The sequence below is a fragment of the Anguilla anguilla genome, chromosome 8, assembly GCF_013347855.1.
Source record: "Anguilla anguilla isolate fAngAng1 chromosome 8, fAngAng1.pri, whole genome shotgun sequence".
Taxonomy (NCBI): domain Eukaryota; kingdom Metazoa; phylum Chordata; class Actinopteri; order Anguilliformes; family Anguillidae; genus Anguilla; species Anguilla anguilla.
The window spans coordinates 1,403,586-1,425,067 of NC_049208.1; the positions used below are offsets into that span (position 1 = coordinate 1,403,586).

A 21,482-nucleotide genomic window follows, 5' to 3' on the forward strand; every position below is an offset into this window, starting at 1 on the left:
ATGTTAATATTTCACATGTAATATTTGAGCCCACAACTGTGAAACTACAGAGGCCTGGCCAAAACAGTGATGCCCCCCCCCCCCCCCCCATTACCTAAATGTGGTGTTACACTGCTTGTATCAACACCCACAGGCTGTGGATTAAAACGGCCCCAACAGAAAGGCTCAGCTCAGCCCATGAACAGGCTCCGGCTGTCTCTCACATACGGGCTCATCGGTAAACACAGCTAAAATGTCAGATTATGCTAACGATTAATTAAATAATGAAGCCCAGAGGCCAGTGTGGAATACAGAAATGGAACCAGGTCTCCCCCCCCCCCGGACTAAACCAAAAACCAGGTTTCCCACCCCTGGATTGAATCAATGTGTTTCGGTATGGGGGGGGGGGGGGGGGGTCTACTTCCTTTTTCTCATATTAACGTAAAGCAGGCACTCTGCTGAGAACTGGAAGCTGTTTTTATTTGAAAAGCACTCACTGCATTAACTTAAGCGTATGGTACAAAGCTCATTCAGTCCTAGTTACAAATCACACAAACAGTTCATATAATTCAGTGATCATATACAAAACAAATCTCCATAACAGAAAATTAACATGGCATGTCTACACACAGTAATAAAACAAGGGCTTTAAGAAGGTTATCCAAAATGGTACACAATAAAAGAACACAGTGGAGCAAATTGGTACTTCCATCTTGATTCAGTGCAATGAAGAAAGGTGAAATAAAATGCATATTTAAAAAAAACTTTCACTGCTCTGGTGCTAGCTATAATTGCCCACAGACTGATTAGTATTCTGACAAAGTGCTCACATACAAGACTGCAAATGCCAAGATATTGAAATGCATATACCAAACTTATTATTATTATTATTATTATTATTATTGAACACAATTACAGTAGCCAGGTTTATTCAAAGAGACAGTCCAGGATAAAACTACACCAAAAGCCTGTTTTTTTTTTTTTACTTCAATTTGAAGTGGGAAAACTTAATGTCTTTTAAAAGTTTTTGCTTTAAAATAAGCAAAGAGTCAGACTGCTGCCTCTAGATCACTTGCTCAGTGAGAGGCTGTGACAACCGGAAAGGAATCAACCGTTGCCTTGGTAATATGTCGCCCCCTATGGCTGTTGCTGGTACTGCCCCTCGGTGGCGGTGTAGAAGTCATCAAGGACGCTCTGTATGTAGTCGAAAGTGGGCCTGTCGTCTGGTTTGTCCTTCCAGCAGCTCATCATGATGTCATACAGCTCTGTGGGGCAGTGTTCAGGGCGGGGCATGCGGTAACCCCTCTGCACAGAGGTCATGACCTCTCCGTTGCTCATACCTGTGGAACAGAGGGAGGCCACAAAGACAAGCAATCAATCAGAACAGGGCTAAAAAAAAGTGGCACATCCTATTGTAAAGCAATATTGTATCAGTTTGGAAATTTTGAATGACAACGTATTTTCTGCACACATTTTCCGCTTGAAAAATGCAGAATCTTGCGTTTGCAAAACCACTGTAACAAAAATGGCCATTAGTTTCCCATTAATTTCTCACCAGTAGAGGGCAGTGATGTATTACAAAAGATTCCTTGACTGGTCATTTCCATGACCTTGGATAATGTGTACTTTGATATTCTGTCTATACGTGCGACCTTTACACGAACACGTGCAGACACAGTGAAGATACCTCAGTGGACATGCATACTTCTCTCTCTTAAATACTCCAACTGGGTGTACGGTGCACACGTGGAGAGAGATGGCTATTACTGGGCTTCGTTACCTGGGTAAGGTATTTTTCCATACGTGATGATTTCGTACAGCAGGACTCCGAAAGACCACATGTCCGATTTGATGGTGAACGACCCGTAATTTATGGCTTCTGGGGCGGTCCACTTGATCGGGAACTTGGCTCCTGGAAATGGATAATATTTGTCAGATTCAGACAGTGGTGCTTCGAGGCAGGTGGGAAAACTGATTTTGAAAACTGGCTGAAGACCAGTAAGGTTTAAATGCAAGGGAACACGTGTTGGGAACATGATATTTAAAGACCCCATGCAGTCACTTTTATTCTTAAGTCCTGGAAGTCTTCATTAGGCCACCAGATGCATGTGCGATACGGGAATGTGTTAACTTTTTTTATAAGCACGAAAAGTTTGAACTTTTCCTTTTGATGTAAGGTATGCCATTATAAACAGGAGCCCTGGAGGATTTTGACAGGATGTAAGGATATTTGCTTTAAGTTTGGCATCGCAGTAAAGGATAGCATTGTTGTCAAAGTGTCGATGGAATGTTAGTCCTGCAATAAATAGGGGAACCAAATGACCGATACCTCAGTATAAGAACTTGCTTTCAGGATTAAAAAAAAAAAAAAAAAAACTCATTAGAATCTCAGCAGGATAAAATTGACTTAATATCACACTATTCCATTTTTCTTTTTTTGTGTATGCCTTAAAAATGGTTTTGACTGCACCGCGTCTTTAAAACACCTGCGCGAGAGTCTGGGCCTGTGTTTTCACAATTTGCATGAACATCTGCGGGTGAATTTCGCCCGCTCCGTGCCGGTCTGTTTCTGAGCAGGGCAAGCCCCAGGAGACAGAATGTTTTCAGCCTGCGGATTTCGCACGGCTTGGTTGCTTTGTGACCACAGTAACTGAGATTCACCAAGCAAACCACTCTGTAAAATAAAGGCCTTTGCTTTCAATTCGGAAATAGTTCTGGTATATTTTATGTTAGGAATTATGGCCAAATAGGAAATATTTTAAAATGTTTATCTTTAGTTTACATATTGGAAAACTGTGCCTTACCAATGAAGTGCAGCAAGCTAAGCCTCCACCATTTTGATTACAGTTTATATCTACATTTTAGGGAAGTGTATTTTTTAGTGTATTTTTGACCATCCCGGGTCACAGTCACAGTGTGTGTGTGTGTGTGTGTGTGTGTGTGTGTGTGTGTGTGTGTGTGTGTGTGTGTGTGTGTGTGTGTGTGTGTGTAAACCGAATCATGTAACAGTACTGTGTAGAACAGAAGGTGTATGTTTGGTAGGTATGGGTGTGCAGAACAGGCCTACCCTCTCTGGCCGTGTACTGATCGTCTTCGATGACCCTGGCCAGCCCAAAGTCAGCGATTTTGCACAGTAGACTCTCCGACACCAGCACGTTGGCGGTCCGCAAGTCACGATGGATGTAGTTCTTCTTTTCGATGTAGGCCATCCCTTCTGCAATCTGTGAACGGAGAGAGAGCCAGCTCACACACTGCCGCACGTCCGGTTCAGAAACATTCATCACTTTACTCGTCAGAGTTAATTTCACACAGAAAGCAGAAGTGTGCAGTAAGTTTTTTTTTTTTTTTTTTAACTCCGGTCTCTGCACTAGCGAACAGTGCTGTCAGTAATGGCAGGTCTTTAAACTGACACCTTTCAGTACCACAGTTCCAGGCGTGAATGTCCTGTGACTTTTCACAATGGAGACATTTCTCAGTCATTCGTGGATGGGCACATTTCACAGTGATGTTGCCAGAACAATATTAGTCAACGTGATCGCGATTGCTGTGAATCGAGCCTAGTGGATTTATTTTGCTTTACGCTGACAACCCAAGATCCACCAAGTGGTTTCCCTGTTAAGGGGAACTATTGCCCGACTGATGGGAGAAATTACATTTTTTTGGCTGGAGCGCAACAGCGGGGCCAGCCCTACAAACGCAAATGTCTGTGACTGACTGACTGAGTGATGATGTTACACCATTGGTCGGCCGGATCACGTGTGTTAGGTCCAGCCATATACTAGGTTTTGACCTAGTCTTGTTTAAATCTGTGGTCTTTGTTCTTGTATTATTCATTACATTACATTTTACATTGCATTTATTTGGCAGACACTTTTATCCAAAGCAACGTACAAAAAGTGCATTTCATGGTCATAGACAACTGCTTCAGTTGTTACAGGTTCAGTAAGCTACAATACTTATTTTGTACAGCTATTTTTAGCCGAGAACACAGTTTAGTTCACACAGTGAACACTATTCGGACCTAACCTCTGCAAAGCCAACTAGGCAGACGAATAAGCTACAGTATTAGGACAAATACAAATTACCAAAAAGTGCTGGGATGGGGCAACATGTAACAAGTGTCATGAAAAAGGGGGGGGGGGGATTTAGAGTGAAATATACAGCGTGGTGGTGGTTAGTCTAGGTATAGTCTGAAGAGATGAGTCTTCAGGCCACGGCGGAAGATGGGTAGTGAGGGGGAGGTTCGGAGAGGGGCGGGGAGTTCGTTCCACCACTGGGGAGCTAGGGTGGATAAGCTCTGTGATCCCTCTGGGCGGGTGGGAGGGGTTTTAAGGACGCATTTGTGTTTCAAAGATGTTTGTTTTGCGTTGACGTGGAAAAAAAACCCAGAAGTTGAGGCTGAAATGTGGCCAACAAGCTCATTCATCTGTGAACTCTTTCATAACAGCCTCTCAGCAGTGTGATTATGCACAATTTTTCCACCCACTGCAGAAAATGTGATGCAGTATTAGAGGACGTTTCTGTGCTTACCCCAGGATCTCCAGTCTGCTGTAGCCTCTTTAAGTGCTTAATTATATTATCTAAATAGTCCACACGGATTGTTTTAAGGACCTACGCTGGTTGCTGATTGAAAATAAAGTTAAAAAACCAGCAGACACTGGTTTTGCACGTCAGCATGAATTGCGCCTGAACCACAAAGTGATGAAATTAAAGTCTGCGAGTGTCAGTTCCCCTTTTCAGCTCAACCATGGAAAAACTGATATTTCCTCTTCACAGTGCCTCACTAAAATGGCTCCATGTGACGCTTGAGAAGGAAAGAGTGTAAAAATGAATTTCTCACCTGTGCCGAAAAATCTATAAGTTTTGGCAACTGCACTTTGCTCCCAGGATCACTTTTCAAGAAATCTAACAAACTTCCTGAAACAAAACAGAAGAACACCAGTTACTGGAAATATCCGTTGGAAAGGGTAGACAGGATAAAGGTGAGATGTTGTACACACGGTGAGAGGATGGTTCTAAGCAGTGGTTATAAGCAGGTTTGCGGGGGCAGTTACCGTTGGCCATGTACTCGGTGATGATGTAGATGGGCTCGATCTTGGTGACCACAGCGTAGAGCCGGACCAGGCGGTCGTGCTGCAGAGTCTTCATCAGGTTGGCCTCCTCCAGGAAGGCCTCAGTGGACATGGTGCCTGGTTTCAGCGTCTTTACCGCAACTTTAGTGTTGTTGTTATAGAACGCTGCGGGGTGGGGGGAGGGGGGGGCAAAGGAAAGATCAGAGAAACCTTAATATCTCTTCAATAGAGAGTCTGAGTGTATAAAACAAAGATACTAACCTGAACATGCCCCTATGAAAACGTAATGTATTGAAAATATATTTTTAAATATGGCATCTACGATCTAATCGACAACAAGGCCACGGTAGTTGTGTATTTATTGCTGAACTGAAATGATGTAGAAGTAAATTAATTTCAATTCAATTTAATTGATCTTCACTGTCCCTTTATTTATAACACTTAAACGGGGGGCAGAGGGTGGGGGGAGTGTTAGCGGTATGTGTGTTGGCGACACGTTTGCGCCTCTTTAATAAGGCCTGCCCTGGTGAAGTACGGAAGTGTATTGACTGCACAAACAGGAAGCAGACTGCAGGAACTATGGCTGCACTTCTGCCTCTGCTCGCTCATCCGAAGCATGCTTCAGTACAGTGCACGCGTTTGAGGACGCTAAAACGAACACACCTGTCCCTGGGTGAAACACACACACCTGTCCCTGGATTAAGCACACCCACCTGTCCCTGGATTAAACACACCCACCTGTCCCTGCGTTAAACACACACACCTGTCCCTGGATTAAACACACACACCTGTCCCTGTGTTAAACACACACACCTGTCCCTGTGTTAAACACACACACCTGTCCCTGGGTTAAACACACACACCTGTCTGTCCGTTAAACACACACACCTGTCTGTCCGTTAAACACACACACCTGTCCCTGGATTAAACACACACACCTGTCCCTGGGTGAAACACACTCACCTGTCCCTGGATTAAACACACACACCTGTCCCTGGGTGAAACACACTCACCTGTCCCTGGTTTAAACACACACACCTGTCCCTGTGTTAAACACACACACCTGTCCCTGGATTAAACACACACACCTGTCCCTGGATTAAACACACACACCTGTCCCTGGGTGAAACACACACACCTGTCCCTGGGTTAAACACACACACCTGTCCCTGGGTTAAACACACACACCTGTCCCTGGATTAAACACACACACCTGTCTCTCCATTAAACACACACACCTGTCCCTGTGTTAAACACACACACCTGTCCCTGGGTTAAACACACACACCTGTCCCTGGGTTAAACACACACACCTGTCCCTGGGTGAAACACACACACCTGTCTGTCCGTTAAACACACACACCTGTCTCTCCATTAAACACACACACCTGTCCCTGGGTTAAACACACACACCTGTCCCTGGTTTAAACACACACACCTGTCCCTGGGTTAAACACACACACCTGTCTGTCCGTTAAACACACACACCTGTCTCTCCATTAAACACACACACCTGTCCCTGGGTTAAACACACCCACCTGTCTCTCCATTAAACACACACCTGTCTCTCCGTTAAGCGCACACACCTGTCTCTCGCAATAATGGCTGCCATGCAGAACCTGCTCCAGAATATTCCCAATCTGCATGTACAGCATGCTAACGTGCATCCTAGCGAACGTAAACGTGTACGCATGTATGCGCTTTGTTTACTCTCTCAAAGTAATACATAAGGCACTGAACGAATCACTTGGTGCACAGCCTTACACTGAAGCGATATACCACATAACACAATGATTATCATTTATATTTCAGATTTTCAGAATACAATTTTCTGATGTACTGGTTCCATATTTAGGACTAAAACGAGGAGAACATCCAAGCTGTTAATCTTTATCAGGAGTCTCTCACCTACACACACCCAGGTATACACACACACACACACCCACACAAGCTCACACACACCCGTGCGCACACTCACCCAAACATACACACACGCCCACACAAGCTCACACACACCCGTACGCACACTCACCCAAACATACACACACACCCAGATATACACACACGCACACGCCCACACAAGCTCACACACACCCGTGCGCACACTCACCCAAACATACACACTCACCCAAACATACACACACACCCAGATATACACACACGCACACGCCCACACAAGCTCACACACACCCGTGCGCACACTCACCCAAACATACACACACACCCAGATATACACACACGCACACGCCCACACAAGCTCACACACACCCGTGCGCACACTCACCCAAACATACACACACACCCAGGTACACACACACACACTCACACAAGCTCACACACACCCGTGCGCACACTCACCCAAACATACACACACACCCAGGTATACACACACACACACACCCACACAAGCTCACACACACCCGTGCGCACACTCACCCAAACATACACACACACCCAGATATACACACACACACACACCCACACAAGCTCACACACACCCGTGCGCACACTCACCCAAACATACACACACACCCACACAAGCTCACACACACCCGTGCGCACACTCACCCAAACATACACACACACCCAGATATACACACACGCACACGCCCACACAAGCTCACACACACCCGTGCGCACACTCACCCAAACATACACACACACCCAGATATACACACAGGCACACACCCACACAAGCTCACACACACCCATGCACACACTCACCCAAACGTACACACACACACAGGCATGCACACACGCACACAAACCCACACCCATGCGCTTGCACACACCCACACACACACATGTGCATGCACGCACATACACACACACACACAAAGACACATACCCACATGTATCCACGCACACACACACACACTTCCTCTTGATGATTACTACTGTTACTACCCTCTGTCACTTCACATACAACCAAAAACTATGTTGGCCAGTCCAGTGAACCCGAGGCTCTTTGAGATGACAGTTACAAGGGTGGCACTCGAGCGTGAAACAGACAACAAGCCGTTGGTAGTGACTGCGCTGGGACTGTGTTTCAGAGTGCAGGCTTTGCAGGTGGGCCTATCACAGACAGCGTTAGTCTGAATACCGGGAACAGATGAAATGAGTCAAGGGGGAAGAGGAAGAGAAACTTCAGAGAGAAAACGGAGTGTGTTTCCTGCTGTTTTCATTGGTCTGCACCCTCTGTTGCCCGGGGAACCTTTCTGAGCCCAAAGGCCCAAACACCAGTCACGGTAAAATGTCCGGTGTTAAATCAACTCTTACAGAGTACACACGGGCCCTGTTGGACTGTACGTACTCTGTGAAGAGCTGAATTGACACCGGACATTTTATTGTGGTGGAGCAAAACCATAGAAACCAGAAGCCGGACACCATTCCGAAATTTGCATAGCTGACTACTTCCTGGTAGTGTGCAGCCAATGAGACGGGACGGGGAGGGTGTGAGTCACAATGAAAATGCAAATTATTCTCAGGATTCCGAAAGCGTTTCCTCCTTCACTGTTCCTGATAAGAGAGGAGGCTTTGTGCAGGGAAGACCCCCCCACACCACAGGGTAAAAGGAGGCCGCGGTCATCTACACAGCCTCTGCCTCTGTCTCTTTATCCGTCAAACAATTCTGGGCTGCGACAACGGACAGGCTGTGAGGTCCCGCCATTTTACACACCCGCCACTCTGTACCCAGCGACAACCTGTCTGATTTAGAGCAAGCTCATTTAGAAAAGGTCCAGGGGTGCTAGCGTAGCCTAACGGTTAGCGAACCGGGATTGTCCTTGTTCAACTCCCAGGCGGGCTACTGTAAACGTTAAGCTCTTAATGAAGGCGAAAGTGTAAATGGTTTATAGATATTTTGTTTCCAGCGAACATGCTTTGTGAAAAGGCCAGGCTCTGTCCTGGGACAGAGGGCCCCGGAGTGCTTGGGCCACTCACCCATCCACACCTCCCCAAACTGGCCGGCTCCCAGCTTCTTCACCATCTTGATGGACTCCTTGGAGATCTCCCAGGCGTCTTTGTCCCACGGCTTCTGGGCCTTGGGCTTCTCACACGGCTTCACCAACTTGCGGCAGAGCCCGTCCGCTTGCTCTGCGCAAACACAGGAGGGGTTCAGTACGCACCCCGAAACGCGCTGAGTCACACACCCCGAAAGTCACACACACTGTGGTAATGCTGTATCATTAACTGTGGTAATGCGTTATCACTCGCTGTGGTAATGCTGTATCACTCACTGTGGTAATGCTGTATCACTCACTGTGGTAATGCGTTATCACTCGCTGTGGTAATGCTGTATCACTCACTGTGGTAATGCTGTATCACTGTGGTAATGTTGTATCACTCACTGGTAATGCTGTATCACTCACTGTGGTAATGCTTTATCATTAACTGTGGTAATGCTGTATCACTCACTGTGGTAATGCTGTATCACTCACTGTGGTAATGCTGTATCACTCACTGTGGTAATGCTGTATCACTCACTTTGGTAATGCTGTATCACTGTGGTAATGCTGTATCACTCACTGTGGTAATGCTGTATCACTCACTGTGGTAATGCTGTATCACTGTGGTAATGCTGTATCACTCAGTGTGGTAATGCTGTATCACTCAGTGTGGTAATGCTTTATCATTAACTGTGGTAATGCTGTATCACTCACTGTGGTAATGCTGTATCACTCACTGTGGTAATGCTGTATCACTCACTGTGGTAATGCTGTATCACTCACTTTGGTAATGCTGTATCACTGTGGTAATGCTGTATCACTCACTGTGGTAATGCTGTATCACTGTGGTAATGCTGTATCACTCACTGTGGTAATGCTGTATCACTGTGGTAATGCCATATCACTGTGGTAATGCTGTATCACTCACTGTGGTAATGCTGTATCACTGTGGTAATGCTGTATCACTCACTGTGGTAATGCCATATCACTGTGGTAATGCTGTATCACTCACTGTGGTAATGCTGTATCACTGTGGTAATGCTGTATCACTCACTGTGGTAATGCTTGATCATGCTGCTGATGTCGGGGAAGGTGAGCTTGGGAGAGATGTAGAATCCTCCGTTGTCCAGCATGCGGATCTTGTAATGTTTGACTGTCTCGGTGCCCTGGGCGTCGACATCTCTGATTGACAGCGAGTAGCTTCCTGATTCACATCAAAGACACACACACACACACACACAAACGCAACATCAGGCCAAAGGCAAACAGCATGAGTGCACAACAGTCTAACGAGCGATAGAAATCTGCTTCTGTCTTTTTAGAACTTCCCCAAAGCTCTGTTGGTGTGCTGGACTGTTTGTCATACAAACATTAATGTTCAGTTTGAAACAAAGGTGGTGTTTTAGGCTTGGTTCCAAACCTCCGAACTTTTGACCCTTTTAACAGGAGTTCGGTTTGCTGTATAGATCTGAAAGTTTCTTCAGAGACTGTACCAAAAAATGGTGAAGTTCCCTTATACCAGGGGATCTGAGTTCAGCTGGAAAATGAACCGTGGTGTGCTTTGCAGCAAATGAGCAAGCAAACTGCCTTTCTTACAGAATTCTTGCAAAAGGAGAAGTATGAGGTGATGGCATCGTTAGTGCTGCTCCACCTAAACCTTCAGTCTGCGCGGTCCAAAACGGACAGAGATCACCACGGCAACACCGCATGGAAAAAAGTGTGTAAAAATGTCTGGGGTTAACAGAGTGACAGATGGGGGGGGGGGGTCGTTCAGTACTCAGGAAGTGGAGGGGGAGGGTTATGGTTAGTGAGGGGGAGGTGTGAGAGAGCAAGAGCGAGAGAGAGAGATTAGTTTGTGCTGGGCTTTTGCGGTTGACAGCTTGGCGCTATGTTCGCGCTGAAACATCGCGGTGTAGCGCAGACGGCCGCGCTCCTGGCGGCCCGGTCCGGTCCGGTCCGACCCACCTTTGGACGTCTCGCTCTCGCGGATCAGGTACGACCCTGCCCGGTTTGCGGGGGCCAGCAGCTGCCGTTCCGCGTCCTTCCTGGTGATGTCCTTAAAAAACCACCTGCAAACGGCAGGAGAACACGGGCCAATGAGCTGACAGGATCGCTCACTGCAGAAACACTCTGGAGGAAACCTGTGATACTCATCATCATCATCATCATCAGAATAATAAAGATAAAATATCTGCCTGAACATAAGACTCCTACATGGTTTACATTAATTGCACTGTAGACATTGTAAACACTGTGAGTGTGTAACTGCGTACTGTATTGCAGATGTACTATAAGTGTGTAAATGCACACTGTACATGCATTTTAAATGTACAGTGACTATGCAAACGCAGACTGCACATGCACCGGAGATGTACTGTGACTGTGCAAACGCACACTGCACATGCACCGGAGATGTACTGTAACTGTGCAAACGCACACTGCACATGCACCAGAGATGTACTGTGACCGTGCAAACGCACACTGCACATGCACCGGAGATGTACTGTGACCGTGCAAACGCACACTGCACATGCACCGGAGATGTACTGTGACTGTGCAAACGCACACTGCACATGCACCGGAGATGTACTGTGACTGTGCAAACGCACACTGCACATGCACCGGAGATGTACTGTGACTGTGCAAACGCACACTGCACATGCACCGGAGATGTACTGTGACTGTGCAAACGCACACTGCACATGCACCGGATATGTACTGTGACTGTGCAAACGCACACTGCACATGCACCGGAGATGTTTTGTACTGGAGGGGCTGTACTCACTCCTCGGTCTCCATGGTGTTGACCTCAGCGACGTAATTGGAAGGGACGAACCCCTCTTTCCTGGTGCTCAGTGACTTAGCTCTCCACCATTCCCCCGATCTGCAGAACAGGGTTCACAATACATAGAACCACAGCGCCCACAAAACAGCATGTATATGCTATCAGTATGCAGATTTTTAAAAAAGAGGATGTATATATATATATATATATATATGGACAAACACTTCTGTGTTTCAGAATGTAAATTTGCCATTTCTTTCACTTTCTTATTCACTCAGATTGCGGTTCTGTGGCCACCGTCCATCCGCAGGTTTGTGTGGTCTGCAGCCAGCAGCCAGTCCAGGCCTTGCAAACCAGTTGTGTGGACTCTTCAGCCAATCAGGTGACTTAAAATAAGCTCTTACAGGGTTCCAACAACCTTTAACGTCCAATTCAAGAACTTTTAAATGACTATCAAGGCCATGTTCCCTCAAATTCAAGGACTCAATTACTCACATTTTTTGCGACATGAATTTAGGTGAAATTAGTTGGTGCTGGGAAAACTTTTTTTTTTTTTTTTAAACCCACAAATGTTGATGTTGCAGCTAGAACTTCAACTCAGGTCACGTAAACAGATGTGTGAATGTGGGAGATGATTCGGTTAACGGTGGCCCAAAGAAATAAGACACTGCGGCAGCTATTGTTCAATTACACAGGTAACTCCCCTCACCTGGTTTGTTGGGTCTGAGCTGGCTGCTGATTTCAAGGTGGGAAAAAAAAAAAAAAACATGGTGGAAAAAGCCCTGGACCAGGGTAGCAGACCAGCGGGTCTAAAAACCCCGGAGTACTTACTCTGCCAGAACCCTGAGCTTCTCCCCTTTCTTGAACCCCAAGTCGTCCCCGTGCGCGGCTTCGTAGGGGTACAGGGCGATGACGATTTTCCCCGTCTCGCTCTGCTCTGAACGCGGGGGGAGAGCGAAGAAGCGCGTCACTACAGGCCGTTCACGCGCACGCGAAAAACAGATCACTTAAATCCCCCTCTCTCATGCTACACTTTCAGGTCACATGTACCTCCGTACAGCACCTATTGCACTTTGTATCAGTATCTTGATGTTGTAGCGTGCCGTGCTTCCTAGTTCGAGTAGGTCAGAGAGTAATGTTTACTGTGTGAACTGGACTTGTTGTTCATGGCTACGAATGACTGTTACAAAATTAGTACCGTACCTTATCGGACCTGTGTTTTGCCCCAGTGACCTTTGGGATGTATTATTGTGTGTCGTTTTGGATAAAAGCATCCGCCAAATTAACGTAATGTAATGTAATGTAACAAACACAGAGGTATTGTTACCCTCCATCTTCTGGAAGATCTGGCCCGGGAGGAGGCCGGCGGCCTCTGAGGAGGTCTGCTGGGAAGAGGGAAGAAAAACACCTTAAATCTCTTCTTATTTACATCGCTTTCTCTTCGACAAAAACAACGTCCTGTAACTTCCCTCATTTCTCAGTTCTTTCTCTAGAGAAATAACCCTCAGTAATCTTTTCTCAGTAGCCATCATTTCTTTACAGGTAACCAGCCTCCCTCTATATCCCTCCTGTACAAAGGCTCCTTATAGTCATCACAGTCCTAATGAAAGATGGATTCTAAGGTCCACATTTTGATGAGTGACCTGTTGTAACCCTGTCCTTGACCACGACTCCACCTTTTTGCCCTGATTACCAGGAGAGACGGTGGACTGAGGAATCACGGCCACTGGATAGAGCTTTCCATCTGACTGGCTACTTACCATGTCCTGCTCTCTGATTGGCTAGTTAGCATGCCCTGGTCTCTGATTGGCTAGTTAGCATGTCCTGCTCTCTCTGATCGGCTACTCACTCTGGCCAGGGGCTTGCTGAAGGTGGGGTCCCTCACATACGTCTGTTCAGCTCGGACGGTCCGCTCGCTCTTCTGATCGAGGGCTGTGTTTTGGCCCTGCCTTAATTTGGATTTCTGGCACCCCATCTCTCCTGTCAGGGGAGAAACATTACATTACATTACATCACACTGCATTACGCTGAATTACATTACATTACATCACACTGCATTGCATTACATTTCTTTACACTGCATTACATTACAGGCATTTAGCAGACACTCATATCCAGAGTGACTTACACAACTTTTTACACAGCATTTACACTGCAGTCATTTATACTACTGGATATATACTGAAGCAATGCAGGTTAACTACCTTGCCCAAGGGTACAATTTCAGTGCCCAAACTGGGAAATCAAGACCAGTTCCTCACTCATTATGCCACACTGCCACCCAACAGAACAAAACTTAACTTCACTGCAGAAAAACACATGAACCAGGGGCTTAATGATTGATAGGTACGGCAAAAACCCCCAAAGTTTAATAATTAAACAAAGGTAAAGAAACCACAAAATGAAAGCATGATGGTATTAAAAAAGGTCACATGGGAACATGGTGTTTCAGCATTCCTTACTGGTTTTCTGAGAGTAAATATGGGTACAGCATGTGAGATATAATAAACAAAATTTATAAATAAATAAATAAATAAGTAAAAATCCTTGTTGCTTTTCAGATTTGCATCAGGTTTGACCGTACAACAATACAGGAAGTGCTCCCCTGTGCCTAATGAATATCTTCAGCAGCAGAATAGGTTGAGGAAGTGACATGAAAAAAAAAAACCATCTAAACCAAAGCAGGGCAAGCACACGTCCTCACACACTGCAGGTTTAACCCTTCGCAGGGCAGGTTTTTGGGGTGTTTTTTTTGTTTTCAAAGCTCTAAGTCAGTGTTCTAGAACTCCACTGCTCTCAGTTACCAGTAGTGATTGTGACATCATCGTTAGGATGTTCAGTTCAGAGCATTCTAATCACATGTTTGTGACCTCACACCATAAAGGGCTAATGATTCTCCAGCTAATTCTTCCTCCAGATGCCCTCATTTCTTCTTATCAGCGACCCAAATTTAGACCGTACCCTGTGCACAAAACCTTCAGGGCTACGCGAAGATCACGCCCACACTTTATCTGACCCAGTTCATCGATTGACAGATATTCGCGAGAAGGCCCTTTTCGGCGATTATAGCTCGTTGTTATGATTTTTCTTCGTGCGAAAAGGAAACTTTGGTGGCCGTGAAGTGCCGGCATCTGAAAGAGAAGCAGTGACCTGTCGCGAGAGCGTAATAAGTCATCCTTTACAGAGCGCCCCGCCAAGGCCAGGGTCCCTGATAGAGACAGGAAATGGTCGTGCACGCAAAGCGCTGTCAGAATAAAACTGAATTTAAATCGAAACTGAACCGAAAGAGAGAAAGGGCCCAACAGCTGACTGGGGCCAGGAAGTCGATGGGTCAGATAACCAAACTCTTTCGACATCGAGCCCTTCCTGTGCTCTCAGTTCAGCATAGTTCATCCAGCTCAGCTCAGCTCAGCTCTTCTTTAGTTCCCTTCACTCAAACTCCCTTTCCGCCTGCGACCTTTGCATATAATATGTAGTCCTGTTTGTGTTCCGTGCGATAGCTGTGCCTGATTTAATTTGTTTGGAAGCATAAATTTGTTTGAGAGAAGATAGGGGCACGAGGTGTGATGAGAAATAGCGTCGCACTTAGAACAACGTAAAGGAGTCCATTTTACAGATACGATACATTTCAACATCGCCTCGATGATGGAAAACACATTATCCTTTTAAGGCAAAGAGACGTAATGGCACTTGAAAAACTGTGTTCTTCCTGAATCAGGCCTACACAAGTTAGTGTCTATGCTTGGATTCTCAGGAGAACTGCTGGGTGTGCTCGCACAACCGTCTGTTCACAGACCACAGACATGCATCTGGTCTCTGAATCGCCCCCCCCAATTTTTCACTGACGGCACAATCTTACTGAACTGAGCGTCCAGTTCAGCCACCCGACCAGGATAAATAAAAAATCCTTTTACATGAACGTTGCCTCCCTGGAAACTACTATTGCTGGAAGATCGTGACAGAACCGAGGCTGTGCAGACCAACCTACCTCCCCTCATTATCTCAACGGGCTCAGCTTTTAATCACCCTCTAGCGAGATAAGTCATCTGTTTTTTTAATGCTTCCTCAGGCAGATTGATTCAAGCAAAATAAAATGGCGGCAGGAAGGTTGTGTAGTCACACAGAAACCTGGGAGGAGCACTGCTAATTACAGCATTGAGAATCGAAAGAGTGCAGACGGCCATATTTATACTTCCTGGCTGTAGTTTTAAGGGCCTGTATGGCACCTAGGAAGAATGGCCGGGTGTCCACCAGCCAATCAACTTTACCGGAGTATAATTTGTTGTAACCCCAGTACTGTCTGACTGCTGAAACTGCTCTCTGTTTCCCACCAGTGCAGTGACGTCAGGACCGCCCGACCTCGAGCCCGCTACCGCTGGTCAGCTCGGGATGTGGACCAACATCGGAAATCAATCGCGCACTGAAATTGAAATCAGAGGCAAACCTGGCGACACGGATTTCTAATTAAAACTGAGAAAACGGTAAGACTTCTGAGAGAGAAAAAAAAACCACTCTGTTTTAACCAGGCTCTGAAGACGACGTGGCCTTTGCACACCCAAATATGTTTCTGCGGGTGAAAACCAAAAGAAAACGCAGATATGTACTCGTTTTAAAATAACTGAAGGACGGTGAAACCTTTCGCAGATTATTGCAGTGTGCGGAAATGAATCTCATTGCGCAAACCAGACTCTGACGGGCAGAAATGACACTGGCTGTGCGTCTAAGTGTGTCACATGAACGTACCATTTCCAGCCAGACCCTCTGGTCAGACTGCTGTGATGAAGTGCGCACAAAATCTCCTTCGCCACTTCCTCTTCCTCTTCCAGCCAAAGACTGAAATAGAATGGCACGTAGCCCATAGAACGCATCAAAGCAACAGCAAAAAGCTACTTCAGCTAAAGCTGTTCCAAACGCGACAAAAACCTGTGCATTTACAGTGCCGTGAAAAGTATTTCCCCGATTCCTGATTTCCTCTGTTATTGCATATTTGTCTCCATAATAATAATAATAATAATAATAAAAATATGTTTTAGTGATATAGCGCTGTGGCATTTGATGAACCGGATTCCTCTTTTAGTGTGTAGATAAACGAAACAAAACTCAAAGACTCGCTCCCCCGGTCTCGGGCCCGGCCTGCGGAGAGGAACACACCTTTACGCACCTGGGCTGATTAGTGAACGCCACCCAGGTGCGTGTGCTCTCTCCACCAGCCGGCGTTGCCGAGACCAGTCCGGTTCACCGCCGGACCGAATGCCAGAATGCCACAAGCACCTTTCCAGAGCCCACGGTCACTTAAAGTTAACAGGATTTTTTTTGAAACAGTAAACACAGAAGAGAGTGAAGAAATAAAGTATAAAGTATATAAAGTATGAAAAACAAACACACAAAGCGAGGCAATAGTGAAGCTAAGGGTAACCTATGCTGAAGACGTGGGTCTTGAGTAGGGATTTTAAAATTCGAATTCTGCTTCCACAACGAGGGGGGCAGCCACAGAGAAAACTCTGTCACCAAATTTATGGCAATGGGTCTTCGGGATGGCGAGTAGCATGCCAGTGTTAGAGGAGCGGAGGGCGCGAGGGGAAGCGTACACTGTTGGTAGGCGAGTGAGGTAGGGAGGGGCCAGGTTATTGAGAGCTTTGTAGAAAAGAAATTTGAATTTGATACGTGCTTTGATGGGAAGCCAGTGTAGTTTTTCTTTAAAGTGGGTGTGATGTGTTGCCAGGATACAGTGTGTGTTACTGTAGCATTCTCGCTGCAGAGTTTTGGATGTGTTGCAGTTCAGTCAGTAGGGTATTAGGGAGGCCATAGAGTCTGGAAAAGGGTACAAAGCCATTTCTAAGGCTCTGGGACTCCACTGAACCACAGTGAGAGCCATTATCTCCAAATGGAGAACACTTGGGACAGTGGTGAATCTTCCCAGGAGTGGATGGCAGTAAGTGGCAGTAAGACAATGATGCAAAACACAAAAACAAATTCACATCTGAATGGCTGAAAAGAAACGATATTTATGTTTTGGAGTGGCCTAGTGGAAGTCCTCACATTAACCCAACAGACACTGTGGCAGGACCTGAAACTAGCACTTCATGCTCAAAAACTTACCAGTGTGTCTGAATTAAACTAAGTTCTGCAAATTAGAGAGCGTTAAAATTCCTCTGCAGTGGTGTGAAAGACAGATCTAATTACAGTGAGCGTTTGGTCGCAGTTATTGATGCGACCAGTTATTCATTTTAAGGGGGTAATTACTTTTTCACATGGGTGATAACTTATTTCATTATTACTTTTTTCATTATTTTCAAAATGTGCTTTTTGTTTACTCTGCTTCCCTTTGTCTAATAATACATTTTGTTTAAAGATCTGAAACCATTAAAAGTGACAGATATGCAACAATAGAAGAAATCAAAAAGGGGGAAAAAATACTTTTCCACGGCACTGTCCAAGAACACATTCTTCTGCCACACAGAAAACCTCCATCCCCAGAAGTAAAAAGGATTTCACCAAATTAACCCGACTTTTTGGCGAAGGTGCTGGAAAAGGTGATGGTTAACTGGCACGTTTAACAATGCAGTTACTACTCCAGGAAAAGAACACAGGGAACTAATACAACGCAGCGTATGTCGAGGCGTCATCGCTGTGTAGAAAAACGCATAGATTGGGCATGAAGTTAACGATCAAGTCAAGGGACTCCAAATGGGCAGGGTTGGGGGTCTTGGGTCCTACTGCGGTCTGGATTGGAGACCTTGGAATGGACTCTCTATCTCCACTGTGTCAGATTCCTTAAATTCAAAACCCCAGTTGAGGAAGCAGATTGCCATTGCGGGAAAAATCCAGTGTTAATCGCGTATTCACGTAGCCTGGTCTGAACTTTATTCGCCCAAGGAAACGAAACTCCAGCATATGCACTAAAACTAACGGTGTGACGTGGATCAAAAGAGGGAAAAAACATCAATTGCGAAAAGTAGGCAATTTCTTATGTTGTTACTGCTTCGCTTAACAATTGCGCTAATAAAAAACCGGTATTTAGAATAAGACAGATCTGACGGGGGATTGATTTGCCATGTCGGATGCTACCCGGCTAACTCACACAAAAGTAACAGCGGCGGTCATATGGCAATAAGGAAGTTTTTAGGTAGTTCGCAAGTTCGTATTCAGGTTGTGTGTCATTATCAACACAGGAATCTACACGTCGTTTTACAATCGTACATTATGAAAGTAGCCTACACTAGTTTAAGGCTTTTAAAATCGATACCAAAGTCTCCTCTTATGTCTTTTGTTTGAATACAAATGGCAGGGTTTTTTGTTTGTTTGTTTTTTTTGCCGTATGCCAAATTCTTGCCAGTGTAGAACATTAATCTAATGGCAGAATTTGCGCATGATCAACCACAATAAACCAACACACGGATAACTCATGCATTTGCGTATAACACACGTCTATAAATGACTAGGTACGTCTGCAAAAGAAAAAAGAAAAAGCTAACATAATCATACGTAACGGTCATGCATATTCCTACCTGTCCAGTGTTTCACGCCCAGATTTTTTAACGCATCCAAGTAATTTCACCTTCCAACTTTAAAGCGTCCTTTTCTTCATTAGTTCTGTCATAAGTGTGGCGAAAACTGAGAGCTGAAACATTCAACGCTCAAATGAGGAACTTGATGTTGAGAGCTGGTAAGAACTTTTTTTAACAGCAGCTTCCTGGTACAATGCCCCGCGTGTTTATCGGGTTTATTTGCATAAAATACGGACTTAGACTGCACCCTTCAGAGACCCACGTTTATTTTCCGCAGAAGCTGGCAAATGATGCGAATCCGCGCGCCACTCAACGACAAGCGAAGCATATCGCTGTTTTAGCACGCGTGAAGCCCATGCGTGGGAGGTGTGTGAAAGATTGCTATATGATTTAATTTTATGTTTTCCCTCTATTTATTCAAATATCCAAATAATTTGCGCGACTCTAAATGTTAGCTACATTTACTGATTAGCTCATGAATGACAGCTGAAGTCGGTTTGCCTTTATGGAAGGTTTCGTTGCAGGAAGAGATTTAAACCAACGTATATGGTGCGTAAAACACAGAAGCGGTAGATCTTGGCGTCCCGGTAAAATTCCGCGAAAAAAAACTCGATATCTGGAACTCTGGTAGAAGAGGAGATTCATGCCTGATTGCGCTCTACTAAATTTACGGAGAATGCTGTGTGTATGTAGTTCATTAAAACGCCACTGCAAATTGCACAATTCAGTTTATTATCATATACAAAATATAGTGTAAAATCTAAAAACAAAACAAAACAAAACAAAAAAACTAAATATAAAACAGAACCCACAAGGACTCCTGAACTAAAATAATCTCACGGACGCAATTTCGATGTACAACACGGTTGAAGCGGCACACAAACAACCAGGCAACCTGCCTGACAAATCTAACAGTCAGAGTGAATCAAATTGCCAAAGTATGCCGTTATGGTCTTCAAATTGCTGTTGAGAAAGTTCTGTTCTACTTCTACTCTTCCGCCGGGTCCAGCAAGAGAGGCGATCTGCAGTTAGAAACAGGAAAAACTGGTCAGTGGAATTCCGCCCACAAGTCACGCACCCGCCACGCTAAAGGTCCAGTGTACAAAGCATGGCATTATACCGTCATAGACCGCATCCGAACGAACAGAGGCGGGGGAGAGCAGGGTTAAAACAGTCATTCAGGCAGACAAAACTTGAACAAAGTTTTAAATGAACCATCAGAATAAATTAATTATGTCAGAGTTAAATATTTATAGCGCCCTTGTGTGCCGGTGAGAGGTGTAAAGGGAAATGCACGGCTCTCTAAGTGTAACTCAGCTCAAATGGGATTCAGAATCTTTCAGCAGAATACTGACTGCTGTGGGACATATTTCCATCTTCCATTCCCATCTCTGAGGACAGAGCTCCAGAGAGGAGACAACCAGTCAGCTGCAGAGGAGTAACTGAAGCTTTGGGATGTGGCGCAAGTCAGTGATCTGGACCTGTATTCATGTATTCACAAAGCACTGGAGTGGGAAGAGTGCTGATCGAGGATTTGTGTATTCACAAAGCACTGGAGTGGGAAGAGTGCCGATCTAGGATTTGTGTATTCACAAAGCACTGGAGTGAGAAGAGTGCTAATCGAGGATCTGTCCCTCCCCGTCTCACATCCGGACCACATCCATTATGAGCTAAAAGGCTGAACTGGTCCAAGATCAGCGTTCCGATTTGGGCTGAAGCCGCTGATGGAGGGAGGGGCGGGGGGGGGGGGTCTTACCTGATCCACATCAGTATTTCGAGGGAGGAAGTACACTATGTTTTCCGAAATCAGTTTGGCAAGTCTGAAAATTTCAAAAGTAAAGTTTCTTATTAAGGAAGAAATGCTGCACTCAGCGGAAAGAAATGTTTTCTGGAACATCTCTTTGAAGACAGTTAGAAAGAAAGAAACAGTCAAATACCAGACAACAAATCGACAAGGACATCTGTAATACTGCTAGTGTACTGGGGTAGTGGTGGTGTCGGTGTGTATAGAGTAGTGTAGGGTGTGTATAGGGATAATGGTGGTGGTGTGTATAGAGTTGTGTTGGGTGTGTTTAGGGGTAATGGTGTCGGTGTGTATAGGGTTAGTGTTGGGTGTGTTTAGGGGTAATGGTGTTGGTGTGTATAGAGTAGTGTTGGGTGTGTTTAGGGGTAATGGTGTCGGTGTGTATAG

The 21,482-nt window shown here is 45.4% G+C and overlaps 2 protein-coding genes across 4 annotated transcripts in view; both read right to left on the reverse strand.

Annotated features, from left to right (window-relative positions):
• Window positions 1–438: 438 nt before the first annotated feature.
• Window positions 439–19,502, reverse strand: lyn (LYN proto-oncogene, Src family tyrosine kinase). 3 transcript variants are annotated; one of them, XM_035430502.1, is made up of 13 exons: window positions 19,292–19,502; window positions 13,633–13,763; window positions 13,111–13,168; window positions 12,615–12,720; window positions 11,784–11,882; window positions 10,964–11,067; window positions 10,053–10,202; window positions 8,994–9,146; window positions 5,034–5,216; window positions 4,820–4,896; window positions 3,047–3,200; window positions 1,760–1,891; window positions 439–1,319 (listed from the first exon to the last, which is right to left on the reverse strand). In XM_035430502.1, exons 2-13 carry the CDS (start codon window positions 13,756–13,758, stop codon window positions 1,117–1,119), a joined length of 1,545 nt encoding a protein of 514 aa, XP_035286393.1. In that variant the 5' UTR covers window positions 13,759–13,763; window positions 19,292–19,502; the 3' UTR covers window positions 439–1,116. The 3 variants fall into 3 exon arrangements, with proteins under 3 accessions (XP_035286393.1, XP_035286395.1, XP_035286394.1); XM_035430504.1 differs by having other exon boundaries at window positions 13,111–13,165; window positions 19,292–19,501; XM_035430503.1 differs by lacking the exon at window positions 19,292–19,502 and adding an exon at window positions 13,988–14,011.
• Window positions 19,503–20,002: 500 nt separating this feature from the next.
• Window positions 20,003–21,482, reverse strand: part of tgs1 (trimethylguanosine synthase 1) — an 11,939-nt gene continuing 10,459 nt past the window's right edge. Inside the window, 2 exon segments of the mRNA XM_035430501.1 lie at window positions 20,003–20,313; window positions 21,048–21,126. Coding sequence (XP_035286392.1) covers window positions 20,200–20,313; window positions 21,048–21,126 — 193 coding nt within the window. The 3' untranslated portion in view covers window positions 20,003–20,199.